The sequence below is a fragment of the Pseudonaja textilis genome, chromosome 3 (assembly GCF_049901715.1).
Source record: "Pseudonaja textilis isolate UNSWEBS1 chromosome 3, rPseTex1.2, whole genome shotgun sequence".
Classification (NCBI taxonomy): Eukaryota; Metazoa; Chordata; class Lepidosauria; order Squamata; family Elapidae; genus Pseudonaja; species Pseudonaja textilis.
The window spans coordinates 135,433,228-135,458,238 of record NC_141992.1 but is presented as its reverse complement, the minus strand read 5'-3'; the positions used below and the strand labels follow the sequence as shown (position 1 = coordinate 135,458,238).

At 36.4% G+C, this 25,011-nt stretch overlaps 1 protein-coding gene across 1 annotated transcript; it reads right to left on the bottom strand.

The window, feature by feature from the left end:
• Positions 1 to 204: 204 nt before the first annotated feature.
• TMEM170B (transmembrane protein 170B) lies at positions 205 to 24,650 on the bottom strand. Its single transcript, XM_026699618.2, has 3 exons — positions 23,990 to 24,650; positions 12,978 to 13,148; positions 205 to 7,638 (listed from the first exon to the last, which is right to left on the bottom strand). The coding sequence occupies exons 1-3, from the start codon at positions 24,258 to 24,260 to the stop codon at positions 7,508 to 7,510; spliced, it is 573 nt and encodes a 190-aa protein (XP_026555403.2). The 5' UTR covers positions 24,261 to 24,650; the 3' UTR covers positions 205 to 7,507.
• Positions 24,651 to 25,011: the final 361 nt, after the last annotated feature.

Here is a 25,011-nt window from a genome sequence, read left to right as displayed (position 1 = left end):
TGACACTCTCTATTCAATTATATCGATCATGTTTAATTTCATTCCAGTTTTTACATCTCACAAAAAGGCTCACCGAGTTTTCATGAGGATTTTCAGTACCCAACAAACTTTTCCCTTAAACACTTTTGTTTCATAGGACTATCTCCTGATTTTGTGCTGGCGACAGTTTCATTACAAGTAAAGACGCATGTCACAGCTTATTTCTTTTGTGCTTTTCTCCAGCAATTATATTTTTAATAAGGAGCTATTTATGATCAAAGATGCACTTCAAACTTCTGGAGGAGGTTTCATATCATTAAAAGCTTCACAAATTCAAATTCACGAGAATTTGGAACGTCTACAGACATTTCACTCAATACCAGATTAGTTGGGTGGAGATATATTTTTTTTATTGTGACTTTCTCATCACCAAGGTTCATAGATTGAGGAAAGGTCAAGGCTAATGAGGTGCTGTGGTAATCTTTTTTGTGACTGTTATGGCCTAAGAGCTCCCCCTTCCTCTTGCTTACCACCTCTCCTCCTTCCCTTGTTCGAAAGCTCCCCACTGTTTCCATGATCTCCAAGAAATACCATAAGGAAGAACACAATCTTGCCAAGGCATCCTAGAAATAAGCCACAGGCTACTTTCACCTGGTTGGCATCAGTCTCCCTCACTGCTTTTAGGAGACTGTTTGATACTTTGTGTCCACGTGTCTAAAAATGAATGTCAAATTTATTGGAATTTGATGGCAGCATATATATATATATTGAAAATAATCAGTGGAATTTGGTTAATGAAGGCAATGAGGACTCCCGAGATTGCTGTTATTAAATGATGAAGTGACATTGTGTTGTGCTTTATGACCCCATCACTGTGATAACTCAAGGACTACCTGTATTGTATATTGTATTCCGTGTGTTGTTGCTTTGTTTTTATATTATGAATTACCCAGAGTAAATTGGCTTTGGACAGCACTCAACTTGAATGAATGGGTGGTTTATTTGTTTCCTGATAAAATGTATATACTGTAGTTTCCCATTTCACACACAACTCTGGGCAACATACACAATACAAACCATTAAATATAAACCATGGGAGACCACATTCAAGAACTTACAAACAATATAGCCATTTTGCAGGATTCCTATTTCCCTGGGATCCCCAAGTCTGCTGTCAAAAACAGATTTCAAGGGATTTCCGGAAGGTTCCGAAGGAATGATGTTCCAAAGGGTTGGTACCACAGCAAAGAAGCTTGCTCCCTAGTTCCTGCTGCCCTTGATGGGGCAGGTATACAAAACCCAGCCACGTGTCATATAGGGCTTTAATCTTGAATTGAACCTGGAAACAGACTGGTGGATAATACAACTTGCAGAGAAAAAAAATGCAACATGTACCATTCTAGGAGCACACATAACTGCCCACACCTCTGTATTTTGTACAAGTTGAAGCTTTCAATACTCTTCATGGAGGTGACCATGCCATGAGTATCTGCGAGTGGAGTAATTCCTGATCAAGGAACAGATGCAACTAGCACACAACACGAAGTTGCACAAAGGGTCTCCTAGCCATGACTGCCACATGCTCTTTGAGCTGGAATTGTGAATCCAGGACCCTCACACTGTGCACAGGGTCTGTTTGGGATAGTGCACCAAAGATCATAAATCCCCAGATTTGGAAAACCCTAAGACCCAAAGCCAGCATTGCCAGGATTCAGTTGTTCCTCATCTAGACCCATAATCTCCAAGCATCAAGACAACATCAACAGCAATGCATAGTTCATTGGAGGTGGAGATGTACAATTGGGTATACATTATGGCAACAGATGATCTCACCACTTTATGTAGAGTTAAACAGGAGTGGAAAATACTCTACATAATAGGGGTTGAGGGCTATTACTCCCATGCAATACCAACAGGAATCAATCTTGCAGGAAGGGAAGATTCTCAGCACAATTCTGCCTATTCCTAGCCCACTAATTCAGAAGGATGCCATAGTTAATAGCTAATAATATTGAAGGCCACCAAATGGTCAAGTAGAACAAAGATGCTTATTTTTATTTGTTCATCCAGTTTATATGGCTGCCCATCTCAACAAGTGACAATGCATTATTCCATCCCATTCCCATTAGAGGTCATTCACAAGCGTAACCAATCCTGTTTCAGTGAATCTTCCAGGTTACAATTCAGATCACAGATTTTCTTCACATTATCATACACTATAAGGAACTTGCAGTTGGGTAAAGAATCTTCCATTACGCTATCTGTACTTTAAGAAACTGTACAAGCAGTTATGTAAACATAAAGGTAGCAGAAATTATAGTAAGGAAACAGCTATCTAAGGTTATTATAAAACAACTTCTGAAGCTATTAAGAAAACCTGTATCTCTCAAGAACAAGTTACAAGGTTTTCCTATCTTTTCCAAAAGCACATTATACGAATGTGCAGATGCTCATAAACAAAATGGAAAATGTACCTATACCTATACAAAGAAAGGAATGTTTCTAAGAAATAAATTAATAGTTCTGTAATGACTAACCGTATAATCTAAAACATCTCCCCCCCCCCCAAAAAAATTCTTTTTTAAATTCCAGAAATATTTAGGCAAAATCTAATCTTGTAGCCTTCTCATGAATAATTTTCTGATTTTGACTTTCACTTTTTAACTGAAGATCTTAAACTTTAAATGTTAAACATTAATCAAAAGCAAAATATCACAAATATGGCTAGACATTTGCATAAGCACTGAGGCCCTTCTTTCATTTATTGTAATTCTATGAGGTACTAATTTGAATTGTACCTGAGAGGGAAATCCTGAAAATTGTTGGATCTTCAGTGGTTTCTACAATTTGCCTATATTTTAATATCCAAGATTTATAATAAAGGGAGAAACAGTTCCTTCCCACACTTTAATCTGATTTTTCCCAGTTACTTCTATTAATCTCAATGAAAAAGAAAAACATTTTCGTCAGAGACTCTACAAAAACACATTTTTAAAAAAATACCGAGCAACTTTTATTTTATGTGACTGTATTTGCATCTGAAGTTCATAATTCTATAGCTGAGTTGTCATCTCCAATATTGTTTTCTTAATCCAAAGCACCCACAATTTGTGTTGTTAAAATTCAGGAGCAATTGCTAACTTTCCTTCTTTTCCTAAAAGTAGGGGAAAAAGTGAGCTTTAACACAATTGTTTTGCTCTTTAAAAAGTCCTCTCCCACTGGACATTTCTCTAATAAAATAATAAATTAAATCCAGCTATGGATTCATGAAAACCACATAATCCATAACACAAGTTGAAAGTAAACATGAGGCTTGGAGGCACATTATTTTACCAGAAAATGGAGATAAAAAAAACCTTTACTGAAGTGAACAAGCTTGGTCCCACTGAATATCTTATGCAATGATGCAAGATTCTGATAACATGTACAAAATTAGTGTTTTAAAATGTTAATCTTAAACCTTTTGTGGGGAGGGAAAAGAGACATGGAGCCACCTAAATGGATAACAAAATTCAACCATAACTAATTTTAAAAATCTGTTTAATTATATCAAAAGCTGATTGCTTGGTTTTTACTACAGTACAACAAAAATATGCAAGCTTCAAGTAGAAATAAGTTTATCATACTGAAACAAAATATAGCAAAGTGCAAACTAAAGAGGAAACACTACTGCTTTCCTCAAATTCCTCAAGAAAAATATATTTAAAATGCTATATTACAAATAAATACAACAAAGACTGAATCACCTCTTTGGTCCATATGTTTATAAAACAAACCAACTTAACCTGTTAATCTAAGTAATATTAAAAAGAATATCTAGAATGCCATTCGATACTATGTCTTTAAACTTAAGCTATGTTATTTGCTTTAAAAAAGGAAGGCCTGGAAGAGTTTTATTTTGAATTGTATGAATTTTTCAATTGTTCTCCAATTGTTGTTAATAACTCTGTTCATGTTCAAATACTGGTACTGCTGAAAAATTACACTGCACTTTTTCTTAAGAATGCTTGGTCCAAGTTGAAATAATTGTTCAAAGACATTTTTGGAGAACATAATAGATAGTTCTTTCACTTATTTTAGCAGCTGGCAATATTATGGTAATACCATTCATATAAAAAAAACATTTCACCCTGAACTACAGCACTCTAACATAAACTTACACGGAATTCATACACACTCATCCTTTTCAGAAGATGAAAATTTATCCTAGTATAATAACCATTTTCCTTATATATTATTTTCAAGACTGAATATAAAAGAATATTGCTATAAAACACACTTCCTTGGTTACTTCATTCCTGTTTTTAATATATAAATCCATTTTTAAAGCAATAAATAACTATCACTGCAATCACTTTAAAATACAAGTTTGATGTATTCTGTTCGGCATGGGAAGCCAGAAATGTCCACTAAATGGTATCTATTGTCTGTTCAAATGTGTATTTAAATATCCATTACTAAACAAGAACAGTAAGAAGTTCTATCCACCATCCTTTTATACAAAATAATAATAATCATAATCATATACAGTGATTTATCTACAAAACACTTCATCAGTTTAATCTTAGTAGGGGTTATCTATGATTGCCTCCTGTTGTAAAGTAATTTTGCTTGTTTTTCTCATTAGATCCATTTTTAGATGGCAATGTTACAATAATACGTAACATATTCTGAGGATAATAAATGTATTGCAGTATTTTAACAAAAAGTGCATTTGTAGTATCATACAAATTATTCCCAGCCTATTTTGATACCAATAGAATTTGTTTTGTGAAAACTGTTGGTACTTTCATCTGATGAGGCAATCACAAACATAAGAAGCATCTGAGTTTCCAGCATAACAATGTTTCTGCATATAGCCCTAAAATCTTTATAATTAGCAATTTACAAATACAATCTATATAACTGTCTTTAGTTCTGGGGCCTGAGAATGTTTGCTTTGTAAAACCATTAGATTTATACAGTAACACTAAATATTAAACCAGTTTACATATAAACACAACAGCATTACATATACCATGTTTTGGTGCTCAAAAATATGGAAATTAAGATGCAGGATTCTTATGATAGAATATTGAAGAAATAATTTTCCGCAAACTGAACTAATTTTTAAAATCCTCATGGCTTGAAATGGAGTAATATTCTTCAATTGTGTTTGTTGTTGTCTTTTTAACAGGAACTTCCCTACCACATCCATTACATCATTGTCAAGCAGTAATCCATCAATAGACACAGAACAGCCGAAAAATGGAGAAACTAAAAAATTAGTTCTAATATACACTCAAGGCACAACTGCCCCTAAAATCATTTTATATTACTGTCTTCTTAATAAATAAATAAATAAATACATACATACATACATAAATAAACAAACATAAATAAATAGATGTACCTTGGTATTTAAGGTTAAATTAGCTGCAACAAAATATATTAAATTCCCAGTATTTATGCTATTTCCACTGTCTTATGACTTTGATTCAGAGTGTAGGATGAGCACAAAATTTTTATTTGTGGCTACTGCGGAGAGAGCTCTGCTGTCAAATTATGAAGTAGTTCCATACAGATTGATTCATTCTTGCTGGAACTGCCTACCATTGCGATCATAAGAATGACAAAAAGATAAACAATAAATCTCTTTTAAACTAAGATAAACCTTGATAATTAATATATTAATACATATGAATATAAATTGAGATTTTTACCACAACGTTTAGAAAAGCTCTGGAGCAAAGCATTGTACTCTCTAATTATTATTGCTTTGAGTATGATTCTATTATCATAACAATGTGACTGTCTTTTTATCTTTTTAAAAAAAGATTTTTATATAGGCACAATACCTATTTTAATCTTAGTTTTAAGATTAAATTCACACAGTACTTCCTTAATTGAAGAAAACACACACATACACAGGCTTCCACTGTTAATATATCAGGGTTGTTTGTTCCAATTTCTAGCTAGAAATTCCACTTTTTAAGAAAGGAGCATAATGAACCAGTTGGGCAATGAAAGTACGTAAGCTACTATGGTAAAACAGTGTGTTTTTCAGCCACTTGTACTCTCTTCCAAAAAATTTTTTCAAACACCAGCACATGCAGTTCAGGCTTGACGGCATATGAAATCTATGAGTTAGGACAAAATACAATTTAATCACTTCTTCCTAATACTCACATTGGCCCATTAAGGTACTTTCTCTTCTTGGTATTCATTTCATAACATTTTATAATAAAGACAGCTGCAGTCACACCACTATTGCTTTTGTTGAAGCACACAAACAGAATGTATCTATTCAAAGCTAAGCTGATAAAAGTCACATATAATTGCTCCCAAGCTGTCTAAAAATTGGGAAAATTCTATGGAGATTCTCAATCGTTCAGATCATGGTTGTCCCAAAGATGCTTTTCAAAAGGCAACTGGACTTTTTTTTGGGGGGAGGGGGGTTTCCCTTGAAAACCCCAAGAAAGTCCAGATGCCTTTTGAAAAGTACTTTCAGGATAAAAATTAGGAAATTGAAAAGGAAATTAAACTGTCCTGTTTTTAAAATTATAACAGCTTACCAGACTAATTTTGTTCTGAATCACATACAAAAAGATTTTTTTCCCCTTGCTTTTCTTTGTATCTGTCGCAGTATAATCTGGTAAACGTGAGCTTTTCAAAACCCATGGTTTCCACTGGTCTTAATATTAGTGAATTCTTAATTTTAAAGAACATTAAAACTGGCTTTGTAATGGATCGTTTCATTAAAAATCGTTTCATTTTGTATTATTTGACCCATAAAACTTTTCAAAATCTGTAGTGTGACTACAGTGTATTCCATAAATTATAAGGTCTGAAATGTATAGAAATAAATAACTGAAATTGGCTTTAGTGAATACAATGCACCTTAATAAACCAGTTCATAAAATGCTCTCATTTTGAATCAATAGCATTCATATCCTTATTAGAGCTTTGCTTCAGCTACTGAATCTGCTCACATATAACATCAGTTCACAATTGTTTTGTTTCCACGGCCATGCTAATATTCTGTACTGAATGGGATTCAATTAATAATAAGCAAACATCTAGCTGCTGTACCTGAATTTTTAAAACTGTCTGCAGCATTCAATTACTACACATCTAAATGGTCACATTATAAATCTTTTTTTAAAATCAATTTCACATTTGGCACATTTATTCATTCTTCAGAAATGCCCCTGTATTTTCTTCAATACCATCACAATGACCACAACACCAACTGTTTGACTGATTAGCAGCTTCACAAGGTGGTTTGTCTCAAGCTTCTCCTTAATGGATCACACCTTGCCTATGACAGAGGCACATTAGGTACAGTGTAGTAGGGTGTCATTTTTGGACCCTAGAGGAAAGCATTTTCCAAATGGATAGAACCTCTAGTTCGCAGTCCACATACCATGCATTTCCCTGGTAATTCCAATCCATCAGCTACTGAAGCCATTTCTGGAAAGCTTCACTGCAGACTGCTTCCTTTTATGCACAGCACTTTCATAAAAAATTCAAAATGTAGCAAGAAGATTCAAAGTGTTGCAAGAATCCTTGAAAATGAAATAATTATTGTCAGTACAGTCTGCCCAACTCCAAACACCAGTGCTTCCATGGGAGCCATGCTTTTCCCAGCCACTCTGTAAATTCCAGCTACTGCTGCACCTGAAAGGGACAAGGAAGACAATTATAATTGGAACCAAAGATTTTTATTCAAAAATCACCATACAGTCAATATGCAATGTTCCATTCCTCTATACACAATTGATTTTATAACTCTTATGACACTAGACAGCAAGTACAGTATAATTCTATAATTTACTAAAATGTAAATGGACACTCTTTTACATTGTATTTAAGGATATTTAAGGAATGATCCAGCAAAAGTCAAACACTTTTTTCCATTCATTTGGGGAGAGGTGTAAATATGTGTTCAGCTCCCCCATTTAGTGAGACTTAAAGTTCCCAACCCATGTAAGGAACTAATAATTAAAAGCCTACGCAAGACCAATGATAAAATAATCTAAAGGTTTAATTTCTGATTGTTAAGTTGACTGCTGATGAAACATCCTAAAATAGAACTCAATTCTGCAGTGATACTTCTAAGTTCTAAGAATTCTTTATTTATATACAGTCTAGACCAGGGGTATCAAACTGGATTTCCTTGAGGGTCAGATCAATATTGTAGTTCTCCTCTGTGGGCCAGCGGGGGGGTGCGGGTGGAGTGGCCCATTTTTTCAGCCGTTATTGGCCCGGTTTTTGGTCTGTTTTGGGCCCATTTTTGAGCTGTTTTTCAGGGTGTTTTGGCCAGCAGAGTGCTTCAGGAGGCCATGGAGGGTGAAAATGAGGCCCAGGGGGACTGCACGCAGCCTGTTTTAGCTGCTGGAAGCACCGTGGGCCAGTCCTTTCATATTTCCAGGCCGGCCCCGCAAGCCAGATTTAAGCACCCCGCAGGCCGGAACCAGCCCACAGGCCTTGAGTTTGATACCCCTGGTCTAGACCAATTTCCTTTGAACATTGATCCACTGTCTAATTGTTTCAAATGTTTAAACTTTATCAAGAATTCTGCCTAGAAAACAGGGGCAAAGTAACCCACCTTCTTCACTTGAATGCTATTCCACTTACAGCTAATGCATATGCTTAGTTCAACAGGGCACGCAGTAACCTCTATTCTCTCCTTTTACAATGAATTGGAATAGTGAGAAGTATTTCAATTTAATCAGCTTCCTATTTCAACTGAGCAGAAAATAAACTTTAAATCAAGGAAGAATCACAAAAGCAACTTTAGACCATAGTTTAATATACTGGATTGGTTCAAAGCTGGTAACCATACTATAAATAGTCCTTGGCTTATGACAGTTCATCTAATAATGGTTCAAATTTGCAACAGCCCCAGAAAAAATGATTTATAACCTGTTCTCAAAATTACAATTGATGCACCACCTCATGGTCATGTGATCCAATTTGGGTATTTGGCAACCAGCTCACATTTGCAACCAGTTGCAGCCTCCTGCAATCACATGATTGCAATCTGCAACTTTCTCAATCAGTTTCTGACAAGTAACGTCAAGCGGGAAAGCTAGATTTGCTTAACAATCACATGACTTGTTTAACAATCATGTGATTTGCTTAATGATTGTTATAAAAATGTTCATAACATCAGGTCCAGTCACACAATGACTTATTTAACAACTGCATTTCTAAGCAACCAAAATTCCAGTCCCAAGTGTAGTTGTAAGTTGAAAATTAGCTGTATTCTACTTGAAATAAACTGATTTTTCCCCCCACAGAAAAGTGAATATTTTATTGATTTTTTTCTTCTAAAGGAAATAGGGCTCATTCTAATATAGTTATTGTTTAATTATCTGAAAAATAGTTTGATGTTTAATATAATTTTCCTTACAGAAAACTTTCATAAATTATTCTATCATTAGCATAAGATTAATCTACCATCTTTCTCACTCTAATTTACATGAACCTTTCTTTTCTGTAAGATGTTTGTTCTGATTTGAGCTTCTTTTTTGATATGAAGGTTTTAAAGATATAGAAAGTTTACTACATGTAAATAACATCCTGTATGCACTGGATACTTTTTAAAGCAGTTATTGCTTCCTATTTAAAACAACAGCTGGCAGTAGCACTAATCACAATATGTGGATCCTCATAAGTACTGTAGATCTGATAGTCTTTATATTAAAGAAGCTACTTTGTGTGTGTGTGTGTGTGTGTGTGTACATAATTATTCAATTAAATCAAATGTGGCAGATAAGGACACTTCATTTTTATCACTCTACCTTTTTAAGAGAACCATACAAGTCAAATATAAAAATAAGAACAAATCTTGGTTAATGAAATGGCTCCCAGTTATAACAAATTAAATGCATCATTCTTTTGTACTGCAAAGACAGAACTGACTTCTTATCAAGTACAAATCTGATTGATAGCTTAATTTATTAAACCAAAATATCACAGACAAAAATCCAAAAAGCAAAAAGACAGCACATTGCTCAGAGTTACGTTATAAAGTATTTTTTACATTTCTGTGGCTATCTCAAAGAATGTATCAAAATCTGTGCATAGGGGAAAACACAATACTGAATAAATCATAACTAAATCATAATGAAAGTCCTCTATCATCTAGTTAATAAAGCCAGTATCTATACAGCAAGTTATACTGTACAAAATTGTTACAAAGGCATTACACAGATTGTTGCTCCTAAAAAAATTATGAAAATTTCTATAGGTAATATAAATCTACCACACAGGTACACACACAAAAAACTCGTACATCTCATACATGGGTCCAAGCATTGCTTTCCGCCAAAAACAATTGTAAAAAACTCATGAGATCCCAATTGTTTTATGAGGAATGATTGCGCATCTCCTGGAATCAGTAAGCACTAGCTTGACAACTCCAAAAAATGCTATTTTTCATACGTCATTAGTAAATCATTAGGAATCTGGAAGTCATGGAAAGAAGCTAATGATGCAGCTGGCTCACGTACATGTGTCTAACTTGAGAGAACCACTGTACAGTACCTTCCACATTCATTAAGCAATTGTACTTTTTTGGTTTTGGGGGGTCAGAGGGATATATTTATATATATATATAAAAATGACGTGGGAAAATACCCGAACAAAGCTGAATACCATATATATATATAGACCTAGACCTATATATAGGTCTAGGTGTGTTCGGATCTTTTCCCATGTAAGATTAAGAATATCTTGGTGACGTTTCGGTGAGGTCCCACTCGCCATCCTCAGGCTAGTGCTTTCGGTTTCATGCCAGTGCAAGCAGTGTGTGATCAGAGCTGCCATCACTGTATAAATACTGGTGGTAGGGGCTGGTGTGCTGGGCTGGTTGGCTGTGCTGCTGCCTCTTGATTGGTTGATGGAGTTGATGTTGGTATAATGGGCTGTGTGATGGCCTTGTGAGTTTTGTTGTGGAGATATCCTGGATCTTGTGCTGTAATCTCCTGGGTCGTTTGTTTTGTAGTGATCTTTTTTCCATTAGCCTACATACCTATACCCGTGAAAATCTACAAATATATATATTATATTTCTGAGGTTCTCGCGGGTATTAGTATGTGGATCTTTGGTTATTCGGGTTTTCTCCCGCGTAAGATTGGAAGTATCTAGGCAACGTTTCGATGAAGTCTAATTCATCATCTTCAGGCTTCTGTCTTCGGTTCTGTGCTTCTCAGCGTGAGTCTCACACTCTGAGAAGCACAGAGCCGGAGACAGAAGCCTGAAGATGATGAATGAGACTTCATCGAAATGTTGCCTAGATATTTCCAATCTTATGCAGGAGAAAACCCGAATAACCAAAGATAGATAGATAGATAGATAGATAGATAGATAGATAGATAGATAGATAGATGTTTGTTTTCTTAAGTTTTTGCTGGTACTTACATGTATGGTATTCAGCTTTGTTCAGGTATTTTCCCACGTCATTATAGTTGTGCTCTTAAAGTTGTAGCAACGTTTCGGCAGAATCTCATCTGCCATCATCAGGCTTGTGCATTGTGTTCGTCTGTGAGTCAGGCTTTCACAGCCATTTCTGTTTTAAATTTGGTGGTAGCCTACTGCTGTGTTAGAATGATTTTTTCATCATCCTGACTGGTTGTGAGTCTTGGTCTGTGTTTATTGGTCTTGGAGTTTGCTGTGTTCTGCTTGATTGGTGATTGGTGTTTCTAATATCTTCTGTCTGTTTTGTAGCATTTTTTTGTCTTGATTGGCTGGCAACATTGTGTTTCCTGTATTCCTGTATGTGAGGCTTTTAGTGCGGCTTGGCTTCAAGTAAATGGATATATATATATATATATATATATATATATATATATATATATATATATACATACACACAGACGCACACACATTATACATGCATATACATACACATACATACACACACACAATCCCTTTGACATTTATATATATATTAAACAATGTGTGAATTGAGAGAAGCTAATCTTAATTTGCTATAAACAAATAGTGCACCTATTCTATAAAGGGTCAGATAACTTTTTTTTTTCTTTTGAGAAGCTATTCTTATTAAGTATAACTATTTCAGTAATTATCTCCTAAAGTACTTTAGATTGTAACAAAATCTTGAACAGAATGTAAGTGTAACATATACATAGACAATATCTTTATTGGATAAAGTCTCATTGTCAAGTTATTAAGCAGTTCTTTAGAACCTTCATTATCTTAAATACAATAAGAAACATGCATTAACATATAAAATGCCAAGTTTTAGCTGCTATTTTACTAAGCTCCACCGCAATATTGCATTAATGTGGACCAGCAATTCATGCAAATTTGTTCTGCTGGCAACTGAAAACTTACTATACAATGTGAAGGTTATGCTATTATTATTTATCCAGAATTCCAGTACATCATAGATCTTTCAGTGCTTTACTTTTCTATCCCTTATTCCCATAGTTGCATGAGATGTTTTTTAATAAGGGAAGGTTAAAAAAATAGCTATTGCTATTTTCACCAAAGCTAGAATGGCAATAAGAAGGTAATAAAATCCTTTTCAATATAGAACCCTTTTTTTAAAAGTTCCAGATTTTTATTATCAGTTTGACTCATGGAAAGGGGCACACCCACTTTAAACTTCAAAATTATTAAAAGCTTTTTTTTAAACTGTACTAGGATAAAAGGACAGATTATGGAACAGACCTGGCACACAAATGATCCAAGTACATTATCAGAAATTCAAAAAATATGTATATAAAGCCATTATGTAACTCGTGAATAAGAACTATGATTGTCATTTACCAGATAATGGCATTGGAAGAGAATTATGCCTAGGATATAATAGTAATATAATAACTACAATCTTATATGTGATTTTTTTTCCTTTCAGAGAATGAATAGCAATCCAATATAAAATTCCAAAACTATGAACAGAAGCAATACATGAACATTTATTACAATTGCTCATAATAATCTTCAAAAAGAACCACAACTATATTTGAACAGGTAAGACTTACTGGTTATCATAGCTCCAGTTACAGAACCCAGAAATCCAATGCTGACCACAATGACAGAGATTACTCTCCCTTGCCTATGCCTTTGCAGCATGACAAACATTAACACTCCTGCAGCACCGTGGACAAAGAGAGAAGAGAAGAGAGCCCATAGGAAAACCCAGTACCACATTTCTGGAAAAAAAAAGTAATCAAACAGCAGGTTAATATTTCTTATTCCTTTCTGATTAAACAAATATATACTAAAGTATCTGAAAAATGATAGAGATATAAATGCACGCACAGAAGTAACTCTCACCAGTTATTTTTATTATCTTGTCCACTATTCATTTTTAAAAATATTATGTACACCTCAGTGTTCTTATTTTCCCCCCCTTTTCCTATAAACTACCAAGTGGACACTTTTTGTTAGTGGGGAATGTACAAATGATATAAAAATGTAAATATTAAATAAATATGAATAGGCTATATGTCAAATGCATGGAAATAATCCTAACATACCAGTTCATTTTATTATTCTTTCCACTACCCATTTTCAAAAGGCTATGCATACTTCTGCATTAGATTTTTTTCCCCCTTTCCTTTTCTGTAAGCTACCAAGAAGACTCTTTTTGTTAACAGGTTGCAGAACAATTGTATGAAGAATTAAATATTAAAACAAACAAAAGAAATTTAAAAAGGATCACTTCAGTTATGCTAATGTGTCTGTGGTATCTATATTTATATATGGGTACATACACACGTGTGTGTGCACATAAATATCTTACATACATACTCACACTCTCTATAAAATACTCTGAGAGCAAAAGTAAGAACATAATTTAACACAACCAAAATACAGAACTGTTCAGAAATACCAAAAGTAAAGTATTTGCTTTGCTTAAATGGGCAATATTGAAAATGATGGGGTTTCCCCTGATGAACCTAATAATATTTCAGTTATCAATACATTGCTTCGGAATGCTTATAGACTGAGGTTTCTTATTATTTGAGGACTGAATGTCAACTACATAGAATAACAGACATAAAATAACAGAATATTATTTTTTAAATTGCTCAATGCTTTATGTTATATCTGTTTATTTGGAGATGTTGAATACTCAAGTCAACAAAATCTTTAAATTTATGGAATTAACTTGGTATGCAGATATACTTCTATTCAAAAATTTAGTATTTAAAACCATAGAATTTCACCACACATAACTAGTTATTGTGCTTTAATAAAATATACTTCAATCATACATATATTCATTTTCAAAAAATGTTATGTTTTACAGTGCAATGCCACAGTATGTTTTACTGCTTTTAATTGTTCGTAACTAATTTGAAAATATTCCTTCATTTAAAGAGATACATATTGAACCATATAAAATCTATCCAACCAAACCACAATCCAATAGGAATGTAAAAGTTCTCAACTTACAATAGTTTGAACATTCAAAGGCTTGATGGACATTACAAAAACTATTTATGACCCATCATCAAAACTGCAATTCCCCCCCGCCCCAAATAGTCATGTGAGACAGATCCAGTGAACAATCTGGGGATCCTCTTAAGACAGGGGTGGGCAAACTATGGCCCGGGGGCCACATCCGGCCCGTTGGTCTTTTTAATCCGGCCCGCCGAAGATTGGTACAGAATTAAGGTTTGATGTGAATGATTGAATGATTGCATTCATTTGATTTTGACTTGTAATGGCAGGCATTTCGACACCGGGTGGCGGCCCGTCTGTCAAATTTTAAAAGTCAATGAGGCCCCCGAGCCAAAAAGTTTGCCCACCCCTGTCTTAAGAGGATGAGCCTCCATGAGCTGCATTTGTTGCCAATTTGTTTCCAAGTCTAATTCAAGGTGCTGATTTTAATCTTTTTTAAAGTACTTCATGGCATGGGATCATCCTATCTGAGGGTCTGTCTCTCCCGGGTTATATCAGTCTACCCCATTACGTCTTCAGAGAAGGTATGCTACCGGTATCAATGGCTAGGGATTTACATCTGGTGAATCCCAGGAAACACGCCTTCACTGCTGTGGCGCCCACCTTATGGAACATCCTTCCATTGAAATTAGATTGGTCCCATCCCTTTTGATTTTTCATAAGGCCCTCAAGTTCTGGTTATGGTATTAAACTCATTTATATAACCACTGATCTCACTGCAGTAACTGGGTGGCTTACAAGAGAGCTAAAACAGTTTATAAATACATTAAACAGTACAGAAACCAAAATTAAAAAAATAAACAAAGGGATGTTAAAAGTAGCAAAGCCACTTCACTAGTTCACCTATTAGCATAACAAGTTCTTGAGGGACTTCTAGAAGCTCAACAATAATAAAACTAACTTCATCTCAACAGGAGAAGATTCCACAGCGTAAAAGGTCACTGCTTAAGACCCATTAAATATAGCTCTGTAACATGCATCTCACTGCTGGATCCAGTAGGATAAGCAGATGAAAGAGGGAAGAGTTAACGACCCCTGCGGTACTTCACATAGTAGAAGCTGAATGTGAAATCTCTTTTCCCCAATCATCACTGACTGAAACTGACCTGTAGAAAGGTGAACCAGTACAATATCATACCAATACTACCCACCCCAATCCTCCAAGTCAGTCTACAAGGTTAATATGGTTGATGGCATTGAAAGCTACCAAGAGGTCAAGTAATGCAAGGATGACACACCGTTACTATTCTGCCCACATCAGAGACCATCCAAAAGTGTGACCAATGCCATTTCCATGCCATATTCAAATATGAATCTAACTGAAAAGGATCCAGATATTTCTGCTTCATCCAAGGTCCTCCAAAGCTGCTGAACAACCACTTTTTCTTCCTAAAAAGGAGAAGCTAGATACTGGCTCATCATGGCTCACTGGCTCACTTTCTGTTCAATCAGGAATTAAAACCAATTAATGCAGGCTGTGGTTTGGAGACTTTGCACGTTTTGTTCGACCATATTTCATGTCATTTATTTTATACTATTCCATTTTGTAATCAATTAATTTTTGTTGATCATAAGTCAGAGAATTTATGAGACAGCATGCTAATATCTAAATAAAATAAAATGCTATATTAGTGAGTCCATGGCTCTAATGGCATTTCCATTCATTAGCTGTAATCCATCTTCTATTCTTATCTTCATTAAGTGCCAAACTAGCACATCTCTTTAGGCCAAATTTTACTCTTGTATTTCACTCTACGCATCTGATAAAGTGAGCTTCAGCTTACAAAAGCTTATGCCTTTTAATAAAATTTATTAGTCAGAAAGGTTGCTACCAGACTCCTGGTTTTTGGCTACCATATGTTAACACTGCATTCTTCCTATAATGTCTCGGACCAGTGATTTTAATGCATTTTAAAAAATCTGTACAAGTCTCTCTTTTTTGGGCAATTTTAGGGGTCATTTTATCAATTAGTAGCTAATATTTTGTGCTACATGAATTTTTGAAGCCTCTTTTGTTCTATTGTTTCAAATAAACTCGTGTAGATTTTTCATTCCACTTAATACTTTCAGTGTTGTGAACCAGCAAGTTATGGGCCTAGCCCTAGAGCAGGCCTGTCAAACTGGCAGCCCACAGGCTAGATGCGTCACACACAGGCCACACCCTGGCTCCACAAAGGCAAAAAAACATTGTGATATGTCACGTGATGCGATTGAGTTTGACACCTGTGCTCTAGAGTCCTCTTTTGCTACTAGAAATATTCTTCCATTTTATTGTTGTTTACAGAAGGTTATTCAGTTGTGTTGCTGACTTGGAGTGTAGGCTTGTCCAGATTTTAGCCAAAAACCATGCAGTTAATCTTTTCTAGTTCTTTATACTTTGGAGTTGCATCTGAATCATTTTTATTGCTTTCACTACATCATCCTTTTGTTTTTTGTCAAATTCTTTCCAAAATGTTGTGCTTAATAATTAATAATTTTCCAATACTCAAGAATTCCTTTATCAGAATTTGTTATAAAGCGTTTTGTTTATAATAATTATTGCTTATTGGGGACAACATATCGAGAGGAATGGACTAGTACAGATTGTTTAGAAATCAAAAACTCTTCAGTGTGAAATTGATTAAGGTCTTGTCCCTATTCTGTAGCAGGAGAGCCAGCAACAGAAGTCTAATCAACTAATTTAGGTCAAAGAGCTGAGCTTGTTAACTTTTGGTTAGCCGCTTTTGGAACCAGATTAAAGCAGCCTTAGGAAGAGGTATTTGGTTTAGGCAATTTCTCTAATTGGGGAAAGAAAAAGAAGGGGTCAGGCACCAGACAACGCTTACGGACTGTAATGGGGAACATATGACTGAGAGAGATGCTGTGAAGGTTGTAAATGGGGGCACTGATCACAAAGTTACTTTTTCATCATCGTCAAAACTGTGAATTATCACTATCTGAAACAGAAGCTAAATGAACACTATCCGCATCTTTCTCAAATATAAGATTTTTCAAAACATTATGTTCTTTAATAAAAAAAACCCTATCTCTTACACAACCCACATACTTTTGGAATTCTACATTTTGCCTCAGAGACAAGATATTGTATTGGGGGGGGGGTCTGTCTATCAATCAAAATCAACCAATCAAAATCAACTAGAATTAGTTTTAGCTGACTATTATAAACAGTGGAAAATAAGTTCTACTGTGCAAAATAGAATTTATTTCTCAGCAAAATACATAAAATTTAATTCTAAATACTATAGCCTTTCAGACTACATAACCCATCAATTCCAGAGTGGCACTGTTTTTGCACAGTATATCAAGGATTTCACTCCAAAAGTGAGAGTGGCCAGAAACTAACTTAAGTAGGAGGTTGTAGTGTTAATGCCTTAAAACCTGAAATGTCACAAATTCATTTTGGGTGGATCTGAGATGGACAGAACTCATAAAGGTTTCAATCTGAGGCTTCATGGAGTCAAAGACGGTGCTCAATTTTTTTAAGGTAAAGATTTAATGCTTCTTGAGCACTTAATTAAGCAAATGGTCCAAATAACTTTTATAACTGTATTTATTCATGGTTGCTTGTGTTCAATTAACATGGTTTCTGCTTTTATGTGAGACCCTATAACTTTAAATACTGTACAATTTCCCTCCTTTTCTGTAAACTGCTTTTAGTTTCCACCTCTTTTTACATAGTATGTTCTTAACTTGCCACTTGTAGGACATCTGCTATTTGTGAAGAGCTTGAAGCAGAAAAGTATTTTTTTCCTAAAACAGTTGTGAATATACAGAACAGGAAAGAAGTGCTATCTTCCAGAAGCTTGGCTACTGTATGAAACACTATGGAGGACAGTGGCTTATGTGTTAGAATTGTTGGGCTGACGATTGGCAGCCTCACGTTCGAGACCCAGTTGATACTGCAAGAAGTCCCATTACTTGCTCCAGCTCCTGTTGACCCAGCAGTTCAAAAGCAGGCAACTGTGTGTAGAGAGATGGGTACATCGGTGGGCAGCTTAATAGGGACATGAAAGGAACCCCCAACTGGGCATCCCCTGGCCAATGGTGATGTCACTGGTTAATCCTTTCAAGCTGGAAGTGCTTCGGTGTCCTAATATGACAGTAGTAGTAGTAGTGATGGTGGCCAGGAAGATAAGGGGGCAAAACTCCCTGTACTTTTTTTCAATCTATTACAGTTGTAGTTTTTCCTATACATAAACTTACAGGAAGGCTTCATATTTTGCAGCTTCTCCTATGCAAGCTTCCTTCCACCTCATAGCCCTCCAGTGTTTAAAAACAGAAAAGAAAAAGCTAAGCCTTTTCACACACTCATGGGGAAGGTTTGTGGCTCCATGCAGTCCCTAGACTGCAAACTTTATATCTATGTGAGATGTAATATATGATAATGCTAGGTAAAATGTATTTCCAAAAATAGAAAAATACACACCCAGTATTTTAAAGTAGTAAGTCTCCATAGGGTCAGAAATATTCAAAGTTTCAAATTTGAGCCTGTTCCTAAATTTGGTTGATTGGAAGATATAAAAATGCATTTATGAGACTACACAAGTGGTCTCAAGTGAGGGATGCAGGATGCCATTTACTGGATTTTCTATATAAAAAAAGCCTATTGCTTTTAATATAGTCACATAAATTATATATCAGAACTAGAGGACACATATCGTCATCTTAACACTCCTCTACAAGGATCATATTTTTAAAAAATAGGCTTCATGTATGAAATTTTTAGAATAAAAAATTCATACTCAATTGTATTTCCAAACAATTTGTTAGCTGAATTTATCACAACAATATAACAACTACCAACATTCATACATCAAACTTTCTTCTAATACATATTAATATGTAATATTATTAACCAGAAACAAAAAACATAAAAATTCTCCCATTTATTGAGACAGTGTATCTAGCAAAAGGATAGTAACTTAGGGACTCAATGATTATTTAAAATCAGTGTATACAAAATTGTTTTTGCCCACCTAAAATATGATTATCAATAAAAAATGAATTAGACAACCTAAGGAAGAAAATCCATCAATGTCGCTTTGGCCATTGGATCAGGAAATGTTAGATCTGGTTTAGTGTAGTGGTGCAGGCATCAGGCTAGAAAGGTTCTACTCCTGGTTTAGACACAAAGCCAGCTAGTTGACCTTGGGCTTGACTTTCTCTCATCCCTAGGAAAAAGGCAATGTCAAATCACATCTCAAAAAAAAATCAGGGATTTGTCCATGTTGAGAATTGGACATGATTGAACGAAAAAACAGCAACACAGTTCTATGTCTTGCCATGTACATCATGTATGATTTTAATGGCAACAATCAAATTCTGAACCAATACTGCTGAGAAAAGTGCTGAGAATGCATTATTGCTGAGAGCCAGAGCAGCAAGTGAAACTACTCTTTTTGTCTTAAGATGTTTTTCTGACATTGATTGGAATTTGACTTTCTATAATTAAAATCCATTGTTATCATTGTTACTTTTGCTCTTCTCTGAACATGTTCCAATTTCTCTTAATATTTCTTAAGTGGTGCATTGAATACAGTATTTTAACAGGAGCCTGACCAGTTAGTCAGTACAAGGTATATTACTTCCCATGATTTTAAAACTGTATTTTCAATACATCTGATACACATCTCAGCTGATGCCTCTAACATTGCATTTGCCTTTCTGCCACATTGAAATTGAATTAACGAAAGGAAAAGGTAATCAACAATTTTGAGATTTTTTTCCCAAAGTATGATTTCCAAGCCAATTTTATGCATATGCATTTGATTTTAATTTCTGAAGAAAATTTTTGTACTCAGCACTATAAACATTTTGAGTATTCTTAGCCTATTTCGCTAATGGATCACCACATTTTGATTTTGATTTCTATGTTTTAGTACATTGGCTATTCTTCTCAATTTTGCCTGATTTGAAAATCTGATCAGCATTTCTTCTGCTTCTTCAAAATGACCGAGAGCATTACAAATACAACACCTGAAGGGCACAATACCTCAGGCCAATATTTCTTTGCAGTTTAATGAATTATAAAAGAGCACTTTTTGAATATAATTTTTGAGCCAGGTACCTATCTATTTGTCAGCCAGTCCACAATTAACAATTTGGTAATCAGAATGTCAAGCCTAATGGATTAAATGTATCAAATACCTTGCTAAAGTCATATCAATTTATATTTATGGCATTCTCATATTCTATTAAGGAACCTCTTCCCAATAGAGATTAGTTTATCCATACTTGTTCTTCACCATTCCAGCCTGACAAATGGTAAATATTATATTGTCTTCTGATTTTTCAAAAGCCAAAATGTTGAAAAGCAAAACTGAAATAAGATGTTTTTTATTCTGATGTAATAGTGGCCTGTTTACATACCTGACCAATATTTTTAAGTCCTATGTCAGGCAGCTGTTAAGTTAGTCAAATTCAACGCCCAAGACCAAATTCTGTTCCACTGCCATTACTATTGAGAAGCTCTTAGCATAAAGTTCATCACTTCTGAAGAAGAAATGGCAAGCTAAAGATAGTTCTGTGAGAGTGGATCTGACACTTGTAGTGGAATAAAGAGCCAGTGAATGGACAGGCTGTGTTATTCCTCTCTGGGCAAGGAGGACTAGGGTTCTCCACAAGTGCTCCAGACAGTTGCTACTCAACTGCTACTTTGGCTAGTAAGATGGGAGCCAAATAATAAAGCAGCCTAGGCCAAACCAGAAATTGCTTGTTAACCACTTTTTGAATATTAGGTACTTTCATGAAAGCAAGTTTTACTACACTGCATTGAGTTATCTTCAATCTTTAATGAAAGAAGTTTCATACAAGTTTAAGGACTTAAAATATGGTTTGTCACACAGTCACCCAGATGTTTAGATTTGGCATTCTTATATTTCTATCAAGTCCTTTCCAAGGACCTGGGAAAGGCAGATGTTCTTTGACAGTGCTAAAGGTATCATTGCAAGATATAAGCTGTTCCTAGTAAAGCTGCCTTTTGCAATTGACTCATGGTGATGTTATAGATGGTGTTCATGAGGTGCTCCAAATGTTTGGGGATGGCATCCAAGGTGCCTATTATGATTGGTATAATCTGTGCTTTCTTTTGTCATAGGCATCCTACTTCCATCTTCAGGTCTTTGTATTTTGTGATTTTCTCCAGTTCTTTCTCTTCTGCTGTCTCCAGGTAGTGGAGCTAAGGCCCAAATGGACTTGAAATAAGATTCTGGAATTAATTATCAGAATCCTTCTTATGGGAAAATGCTGTTGTTTTGAATACTTAATAAAATATATATAAATGGGATTTTGAAGGTTGGACACTAGAGGGAACCAGTAGGAATAAAAGATTACAATTAAATGAGGAAAACACCTAAATTTGACATTAGTACAGAACAAAGCAAAAAACATTTTTTTATGAACAATGGAACCGAAAATTAATTTTAAAAATCTCTGCCATTTTATACAGATTGTGTTTGGAAGATTATATGGAAAAAGAACAAACTTTGAAAGTGGGTTTAAAAAGAATAGGCAATGCTGTGGAAGGAAATACTACACAGGGTATTCAAATAACTTGCTAAACCAAATAACTGACCTGCATAATTTTCTTATACAGGATTTACAAGAGAGGGTTGTTACAGTTTTCAAAGAATATTGTGAGAAAGGGACAAGGAAAAAATGAGGAAAAAAAACCACATTCTATCTAGGACATTAGAAAAGAGATGAGAGAACAGATTTGATGAATTTTAAGAGAAAGTGATTTGTCACTGTTACTTATACTTGTTATAAGAATAAGTAATTTCTTTTTTCATGTATTTTTGGTTATTTTTATTCTTTTAATTTGTACTGGTTCTTAGCTTTTTAATTGCATTTAATAAAATTACTATGAAACAGAGGCTCTCAGCATAGCTCTGCAACTTGATATTGTATTATGAAACTGTATCACTTGATTCAATATATCATTAAAGCTTTTCACATATCTTTGTCCTTCTAGAATATATATTTTTGTTTTAACTGTATGCTAAGAATAAAAAACTCTAGAAATGTTTTCAGGTTTCAACATCAGAGTGAATGATAAATAATTCCCTGAATTAGCCTCTTTCCCAATTTGGGAGATAGAAACAATACTTGCCAATCACCAGTCATGTCAATTCAATGATTTTCCAATATGCATGCAATTTTAAGTAACTCTGGAGATTTAAACTCATTCAAAGTACATAGCTCCTGCCCATTATTCTATCAGTCTCTAAGCTTTAACTCTGCCCATTATTTTGCTTTTCGCCACTTCCTAATTGGATACAATACATACATATATTCTTGGTGGAGAGGACTAAAGTACTGGGAAACTTTGTCTTTTCTTTGTTACTTGTTAGAATTTTGCCACTTTCACTCAGCAACTAGTAATTTGAACAAATCTCTCTTAGACATTATTCTTAGTATCCTTTAATGATCTCATATAATTCCGAGTTTTAGCTTCCTGAAATTAGATTTATAGTTCTAGATACCTGCACGTGCTTTTCTTTCATCATCTTCCTCCTCACATTGTTATGCTTTTTTTTTCCTTTTTATGTAACCACACTGGAGCTTCTTGTGATGTTTTTCATTTTTTTCCACTACTGAAATTGTTTGTATTGATACTTTCTGGTCTTCTTTTTTTAGGAACTCTCACATATCTCTTTTTCTCATTACTTTCTTCTAATTATTTGCTGATCCTATGAATACCACAGACCCTATTAACTAACTAACCTTAAAAGAAACAGAAAATTAGATCTCATATCCCAATGTACAAAAGACACATCTAATAATTTCCTCTTGAATATTTTAGTAAACCGTACACATTGTAGGACCAAAACACAATCAAAATTGATTGTCAAAATTTGTGTCTGTATAAAAAAGGCATCAGAAACATCCCACAGATCGAAGCTGTAAGATTCCTTTTCGTGAACACAGAATTGGGTTAAAGCACCTTATTTTCTGTCTATATTCCTACAGAATATTTATCTGATGATCCATAAAGAATTCTATCATCTCATCCCAACTAAGACCCAGTTTGGTCTAGTGGCTAAGGTGGTGGACTAGGAACAGGAATCTAACTTCTAGTTCTACCCTAGGCATGAAGAACAGTTGGGTGACCTTGGACCAGTCATTCTCTTACTCAAGGAAGAATGCAGTGGTGCACATCACTCCTGAAAATTTTCTCCTAGTTCCTACAAGACTGACTGACTCAAGACGAAAGCAGGGAGAAAAATCACCTCACCTCACCCACACTAACACCTCTATACCAACCATTATGAAATTAGCACCAGCTATTAAAACGCCAACCTGCCACTTCTACTCACCTTTTCACCAGGGAGCTTGAGACCTGCTACATGTCAGGTTGAGAATATGGGTAGGCATGGAGGGTGAATGCTTCTCCTCCTTCCCATTTTTAGATCACATATCCCATCAGCCCCTGGCACTGATTCTAAACATCTGGGCAGCACCACATTGTCTCCCATGGAGAAGAAGCCCCTCTCCCCTTTTTCCCAATGCTGCCCAGCGATCACCCTCTACCATCTACCTCCCCGCCCCAACGTCCCGCTAAGCCCGGTTCCCAGGCCTTTACCCGTAAGGTGCCGAAGCGATGTGCCGTGAGCCCAGAGGCTCAGCACCTGCTGGACCGACAGGTTTATCATGTGGTCTCCCGCCTCCGCCTTCATGGTCGCCGCGGGGGAGACGACCAAGCCGGCTCTGTCGTTGCTGGGCCGCCGCCTCAGGAGTCGTGTCTGGTTTGGGCAGCAGCCTCGGGAAACGGGAGGCTGAGGCCGGGCTCCCACGAGGCCTCTACGGGCCGAAGGGGCGCGGGTGGGGTGAGCTCCCCCCGGCGGGGGAGACATCGAGGACGGCAGCTGGACAAACAAGGTGGCGGCGGCGGGGGGGTCGCTTAGCTCGCTCACCGCCTCCCACCGCTGCTGCTGGTGGTGTATGGATGGGTGGATGGATGCCGCGGCCCTCCTAAGACTGGCCGGCGCACAGAGCCCCGCGGTCTGGAGCTGAGGAGGGGAAAGGAGGCGGAGGTAGGCGCCGGGCAGCCGCGGCGGCAGCAATGGCCATCACCGCCCCCTTTCGAAGCCGCCGCCGCCTCCTCATGCCCCCCCCGCCCCAACTCAGGAGCTCGCGCCCACCGCGCGGGAAGCGGAGGAGGAGGAGGAGGCACCCACGAGACGCGGCCGGCGAGCAACCGCTTCCCCTCCCCGCGATGGCCGGTCAGCCGCCTGACCAACCGCTGCTCCTGGCAAGATTGCGCGCGTGGACCAACCTCCAATCAGTCACCTGCCGGCGCGAGGCGGGCGGGGGCGCTCGCGCTCGTGAGACCGGCCCATAAAACAGGCGGCGCTCCTGCAGCGGCTCGTTGTATATGAGGGGGAGGGGGAGCGACGAGGCGCGAGGCGGGTGATGCTCGTTCGCGAGGCGAAGCTCGGGAGGGAGCCGCTAACGTGATTGGGGAGAGCGGGGGCGGGGGGGTTGGGGGAGGGCACAGGATCGTTTACCCAGGCTTTCCTCAGAATTCAGTTATGAGGCGATGGAGTCCAGATCCGAGGAATGTTTCTTCCCCGCTTAATGGAAACGGCGATGTGCGTCTCTTAC